The 7,155-nt window shown below is 35.1% G+C and overlaps 1 protein-coding gene across 1 annotated transcript in view; it reads left to right on the forward strand.

Annotated features, from left to right (window-relative positions):
• LOC107702242 (steroid hormone receptor ERR2) overlaps positions 1-7,155 on the forward strand; it is a 73,869-nt gene that overhangs the window by 33,147 nt on the left and 33,567 nt on the right. Inside the window, exon 3 of the mRNA XM_016504495.1 lies at positions 6,308-6,424. Within this exon, the coding sequence (XP_016359981.1) occupies positions 6,308-6,424 (117 nt within the window). The remainder of the gene's footprint in view (positions 1-6,307; positions 6,425-7,155) is intronic.

Raw genomic sequence — 7,155 nt, forward strand, 5'->3', positions numbered from 1 at the left:
CAGGAGTAATTAAGGCCGAGGCTTTTCATTAGGCCGGGGGGAGGGGCTCGTCTCCGGGGACGGCCGGCGCAATTAGAAACGCAGGCACGCGTCGCCGGGTAATTTCAGCCGCGGCCAGGAAGGAGGGGAAGAAATCCGGGACTTTCTTTAGATTGAAGAGGGACTGGTTTGTCTTGTGCAGGAGCGGGACGACTAATGGCATAATAAGCAGACGCACGGCTCTGAATGAACGAGGGAGGATTTTAGGCAGAAAGAGACAAGTGGAAAAAAGAGGGCAGGTTGAGATCATGAAGAATAGGGCAGACGAGGAGCTTCTGACTGAAGACGAGACAAGAGGCACGAGAGATGAGGATCAGACGTGATTAAGAAAGTAAATAACAGGGAGAGTGATCCAACAGCCGCGAACTAATGAACATGTCAGAAAACAGAAAAATATAAATGTCTGTATAATAAATACTGTGTACTATAGGAGTAAAATGGAAACAAAGGTCTAAAAAAGTATCTCAAACATGCTAATACTGAGTTGATGGATCCGTGAGTAATCGCTATTGATCATTAAATTAAATCAGAACCAAATTTCCTTACAGTCTTACATCACTGAACAAGCAATGAACTGCAGCAATTTTAGTCCATATATAGTGATAAAACAATTATCACAAATGTAACAAGTCTAAGCAAAGCAATTATAAATGTTTATATATTTCAGTATTGCCTACGGGCGTTTAATGTCTAATCTTTCAATTCTTTGTTGAAAGCAAGCGTTTGTCATTTTGTAAATTGTAGAGCTAGTGAGCACTGACTCTTTTTCTTGTTTGAATAGACATTGAGTGCGTTTACATGCATAACCCCATTACGCATAATGAGTCGACAATGTGTGTAGTTATCTGAACACATTAACACGCTTAATTTTTTTCAACTCAAGGTCAGCTGAAAAATAAACTGATCGACACAGCTAGATTTTTGCCCATTACCCCAATTTTGTCCGACATGCAAACAAGCAAATCATTAATAAATGTTTATATATTTTGTTATAAAATACTACATTTGATACTGAAATCTTAATTTTTTTTTTATTGAAAGAAAAAAAAAGTTTTCAAAGTAGTTCAAAATATACAAAAATGACCAAAAAATATGTGCTTAAATATATTTCAGAATATATTTACATAAATATATTTTTTACCATTTTTGCTATTTTTTGTATATTTTTGAAAATACATTTTAAAAAGCATTTGAAAATATATTTTCCCTCTGTATATTTCAGCAGAAAATACATTCATGTCACATTTGTAGAAAATCTTTGTTGTATATAACACGTGTGAAAACATAACATTTAGCAATGATATGTATTTTCTTCAGTGAAATGTAGAAATGTATTTTCTTGCCCCTGAAATACATTTTGAAATATATTTTGGTATATGGAGGTTGAAACTAAATATAATTTTAATTTCAAAAATATATTTAATTGAGCTTCACTGTTTACTACAAAAATGTATTTTGGCCAGAAAAAAATTAATAAATATAAATGCTAGTAAACATGTGTTAATAGACATTTACACACAACACTTGGGCAGCTTCTGAAGCTTACAAAAGTGACTTACAAATGTTTGCAAATTATTATTCATATCACAAATATTAAATTCATGGAATTATAAGGTTCATTCATTTAATAAATGACTGCTCTTATGAAAGTTCAGTTCCAGATCTGGACTGAAAGAGGATTTGTAAATAGTTTACAAAGTAGAATCTGATGCAGCTGAAGCTGACGATCATTGATATTGTTTGCATCAGTGTCTATCCAAACATAAAAAAATATGGATGTGCCAAGCTAACTAAAATATGTTCCAAGAACATTGTGCTAACATTCCTGTTAAGTTATGAAAATGTACAGCTTTGTGAGTTGTTTTTTTCTTGGCTATGCAAACATTAACAAACCATTTTATCATTTTTCGAACATTAGAAAAGATACCTTTGCATGTTGTCTAAACCATCTGAAACTTGTTAAAAAACCTTTAGAAAAACATTCCATGCACAATGTATAAATAGCATTTTTGTGCTGACTTTTTGAGGACATCGTTAAAGACCAGATAACCTAACAAAGGTTCTATAAATGTTACTGGAAGAATGTTTGTTCATAACTTTGAGAGAACCTTGCCAGAACATTCTGAAAACGTTCCCTGTGAGCTGGGTGTGCACTTTTTTAAAATGATTTTATAGTTTGCTTTCACTAAACGTGTTCAGTCACCAGAAATCACAGTTTTTCTTTCCGTTTTGCTCTAAACTCATAATCATCTCCAAGCTGGTCAATCTATGTCAATCAGTCAGAGGCGGTCTAAATGAACATCTCTGATCACATGATGGTTCCTGACTGCCGTGACTCACCCTGATCTGCTGCCCATTTTCGACACAGGTGTAAACGTGTATGAAAGCTCCATCTCTTTCCTCTATGCAGTAATCCGGGCTGACAGTAAGCCTGTAAAAGTCTGGTTAGATTTTGATGAGGAAGACCTTACATTTTACTGTAATTTACTTACTTGACCCGAGTCTCTCCCCAAACCATGGCCTGGCACCAGTCCTGAAAAACCATCAAAGAAATTAAAGCAGATAAATGTTGAGAAGAAAAAAAACAACACAACTTTATTTGTCTTCTCCAATCCCGAGACTTTTTATTTTAAGAATATAACTTTTATAGGATTTCCGAGTAGATCCATTCTGAGTGGACTGAAGCGATTGCACGCTCGTCCTCCATATTGCATCATTTCTAAGTGTCGCCTCTTGTTTGCAAATAAAATCTTTATATGATATGAGCTAGAAATATTTGCGATAGTAAATTTGAACTATTTACTACGTCTGAATTGAATTTGTCTTTTGTTTACATTTAATGTTAATGTACCATGGAATTTCTGCACTGTGTTCATTTACACATGATCCAGTGTTTTAATTTAATTTAATAATAATAATTAATCAATAATTAAGTGTTTTCCACTTAAAATAATGGTTTGATGGTTTAACGTTTGCAAATTAAAAAATGAAGACTGCCATAAATATTAGTATTGTAATTTAGTTATATAGTTTATAGCTAAATTACCGTTTAGTTTACAGTTATACTTTAAAATAAAATTAATGTTAGTATTAGTGCTGTCAAAATGTTCGTTAATGTTAGGTGGGATTAATAGTGATTAATTTCAGAAAAAATGTGCGATTATTTAGTTTTTTTTTTTTTTGTATCAATTGACAGCACTAGTTAGTATATATTATTACTTTTCTTAAATACAATATAAATATTTTTTTTATTTTACAATAGAATATGATAATATTTTTGTTTAATATTAATAATAATTTATATATTTATATCTATATATCTATATTATTTTAGTTTTTATTATTTCATAAGTATTATTATTTTTCTTAGTATGTTAAATCATATTGATATATAAACACATTTTGTTGCATTTTTAATCACAATCACAATTATCAGAAAGATCGCAACTAGATTTCCCCAAATCATGCAGCCATAAATATTGCCATTATAAATTTACAGTTACACTTCAAATAAAATTTCTATTATTATATTATTTTCTTAAAAACAAAATTAATATACTTTTTTCATTTTACAGTTTTAGTTTTACATATTATAATAGTAATTTTGTTTAATATTTAATAATAATAATATTTTATAGTCGTAAAATTTTAAATATTTTAAAAACTCAAATCATGCAACCCTAACCAAAGTATCCAAAACTAGTGACCAGTCTTTTAATTTCAGCTGTGGTTTTTTGATTAACATGTCAGTCACTGTTGGCACAGGGTCTAGTCCTCATTGTGATTTATCCTGGCCTCTTTCTGTCTGACGCGTTTTGAGGCCAGAATAAGCTGCGAAGAGGACCAGACCTTATGCTGATAGTCAGAAGCATGTTTACGTGAGACTAGCAGCGTATCTGAGAGGGAATGAGGGCCATCCGTCTCCTGATGGAGTGCCAATCAGACGTCCGAGATACGCTAACCAACACTGCAATTCAAGAAGCATCCTGCCATAATGATCCCGCAGGGACGCATCCCAGAAGAGGAGGTCTCAGCCTTTCCTTCTCCAGAAAATATGATAGGAGGAATGAGGCGCTGCACATACTAGTTGTGGGAAAACCATGAATCAAAAGCATCTGTTATCTGGAAATGCACAGGAAATATGTTTGATTAGCGCTGTTTAGTTGATTGTGACAACAAATGGGAAAACAGGAAGAGGAGCGATCAGACTTTATCACATTCATTTGCACACCTTTATTTACCCCAAACCCAAAGAGATCTGCTACATCTGCATACTGATTTGTATAACCCAGATAAAAGGGGGAATTTCTAATTATTTAATACATCTTGGGACCCTCTACTTGATCTGTGCAATAATGTTAACATAATTGAGTAAGTTGGGAATGGGGGATGGAAGAGCTTGTGGAAGATTTCAGAGCAGAAGAACACTGATGGAGAAGCTTCATCTGCAACCGATATATAGGAGGTTTACTGACCTGTTCATTACAGTTCTTTTCAACTGCTTACACACTAAATCTTGACTTGTCACAGTTTCTGAAAGCTGACACTCAAACAGCAGAAGCACACACCAAATCTGCAAAACCATACACTAATTCTCAGCCTTTGACTCAGTTTTCAATTTCATAAAACACTTTTTGCAAAACACAACACACAAATCTAACTGGGAATTAATATTATGGCAAAGGTGTTTGCAAATGTTTGCTTTTCAGATGTGTTTGTGATATTTTGAATGCAGCGCTTCATTTTGCAAGAGATGAGTGAGGCATTTTGCATTTTGTGTGTGCAGTTCTCGGATTTGTGTGTAAAGTTTTGAAAAAAAAAAAAGAGGCAAAGTTTTAAAAACGTGTGTAAGCAGTTGAAAAAAAAAACTAATAGATTCACAGTATAACTGTACCAGCTGCATGTTATGCACTAATCCAGTGTAATATGTACATTGCCAGTGTTGGGGAAAGTTACTTTTAAAAGTAATGCATTACAATATTGCACTACTCCGTAAAAGGTAACTAAATGTGTTACTTATTTACTTTTTATGGAAAGTAATGCATTGTGTTACTTTTGCTTTACTTTCTGTCACCTGGGCTGGGCTTGCTTATTTGTTTTTAAATAACAAAAAAATCATGTTTTGTGTTATGTAGTGCTTATATAATTTGATAAGTGCCGTAATTAGCATAAAATCAGTGAGATATTTTTAGTGAACAGTTTTAATTAGAGTGACATTGAACATATACATGTACACTAAATACACCCTAGTTGAAACATAGATATTTAGTTATGAATAAGAAATCCTTAAATGCATTAATCTTTGCCAGAACCAACCCATTTAGCTCTGTCACATCACACCAAAACAACACTATTTACCAACTATATAAAAGTTAAACACTCATCGACACAGAGATACCGCTCTAGAGATGTTTTCTGGCAAATCCCATCGTCGTCCTGTAGCGAGTGTTGTTTTCCTCAGCCGTACAGTATATGTCAGAGAGCATATTGTTTTTATTCAGCACAACGTCTTCAAGACAAGGCTGAATATATTGAGCGAGCGCCGTCCACATAGACATTCAAACCACATGCTCGCACGAGAACAAGAGCGCTGTCTGGTGACTGTCATTCTGCATTTAGCCGTCGCTCCTGCCATTACCCATACATGTCCTAATTGAAATGCCTCGCCGCAGTTAAATGTACACGGACACACGCAGAATGGCCGAGTGTATCAAGCACTTTGCCTATTGTTACTCGCACAATGCCACTCAAACGGCTCTTTTATTGTGCAGGTATCAAGCGCTGAAGCGCTCAGCTTGAATAATGTATCAGTAGCTGGTTATTCTCTATGTAAATAGCAAGCGAGCAGCAGAACTGGCCTCAGTTTGGGTCGGGTATTATGTAAAGCGGGCCGAGCGCTTGCACAAATGCGCACTGAATTTGTGAATGTAATTTGGCGAGGTGCGATTCGAATGGAAGCACTGAGCGCGTAGGGATCTTTTGCTTTGAATCCTGTCTCATCTGTTTTGTTGGCTCATGTTTCTTCATCTTTCCAGCACACGCTGTCCCTGTTTTGTAGTGTCTTGCGGCCACAGGCAATTTATCAAATTGAGTAAAAGATGATTTTATAAATAAAGTGATTTATAGAGAGTTCTTTTGATCGCTTTGATGGATGCGGTGGCGCGCTGTAAAACTCTCCTGCATTAGCTTGTTTTCGTTGGGTTATTTTTGGACAGCCCTGCGAGTGGAAAGCGCCTCACTTTTCTCTTTTCTCTTTGCCTCTCACCAGGTAACATCGAGTACAGCTGTCCGGCCACCAATGAGTGCGAGATCACGAAAAGAAGACGCAAGTCCTGTCAGGCATGCCGCTTCATGAAGTGCTTGAAAGTGGGCATGCTGAAGGAAGGTGAGGGGAAAGTTGCTTTTAAAAGTAATGCATTACAATATTGCGTTACTCCCTAAAAAAGTAACTAATTACATTACTTAGTTACTTTTTATGGAAAGTAGTGCATTGCATTACTTTTGCATTACTTTTTCTTATCTGGGCTGGGCTTGTTATTTTGTTTTTAATATCAAAATATCTATTTTTGGCAAATGTAAAAGCCCTATCGCACCAAAAGTGAAATGATTAAAAAAAAAAAACTTTCTCTTGCTCTTATAACACAAATGTTATGTTTATCCAAATGGTTGAATTGGGTCATCAAAAGTCAGAAGCAAAGACATTGGTTAATAAAATAGGATTAAATACATAAAGGCTATTTGCGTTATTGCATTTGACTGTTTTTATTCATTTTGAGGAATACTGAATCTGTTTGTGCAGGTGAGATGAGTAAATACATGTTGACATTTAGTCTAGAACTACAGTAAGATCATGTTCACAAACAACACTCTGCACTTACTCCTGATTTCTGTCACCATGGCAACACCAGAACTGTCACTCAATACATGGAAACAAAGTAACTGGAGTTACTTATTTTAAAAAAGTAACGTCTCGGTTACGTATGGTAACCCTCGTTCCCTGAAGGAGGGAACGGAGACGTCACGTCAGATGACCGCCGAAATTGGGGATCTCGCTTAGAGAGACCAATCTACTTCGAGTGTAAACTAAACGAGCCAATGCACATTGGCATGCGATTA

The sequence above is a fragment of the Sinocyclocheilus anshuiensis genome, unplaced genomic scaffold (genome assembly GCF_001515605.1).
Source record: "Sinocyclocheilus anshuiensis isolate Anshui unplaced genomic scaffold, SAMN03320099.WGS_v1.1 scaffold598, whole genome shotgun sequence".
In the NCBI taxonomy this organism is placed as follows: domain Eukaryota; kingdom Metazoa; phylum Chordata; class Actinopteri; order Cypriniformes; family Cyprinidae; genus Sinocyclocheilus; species Sinocyclocheilus anshuiensis.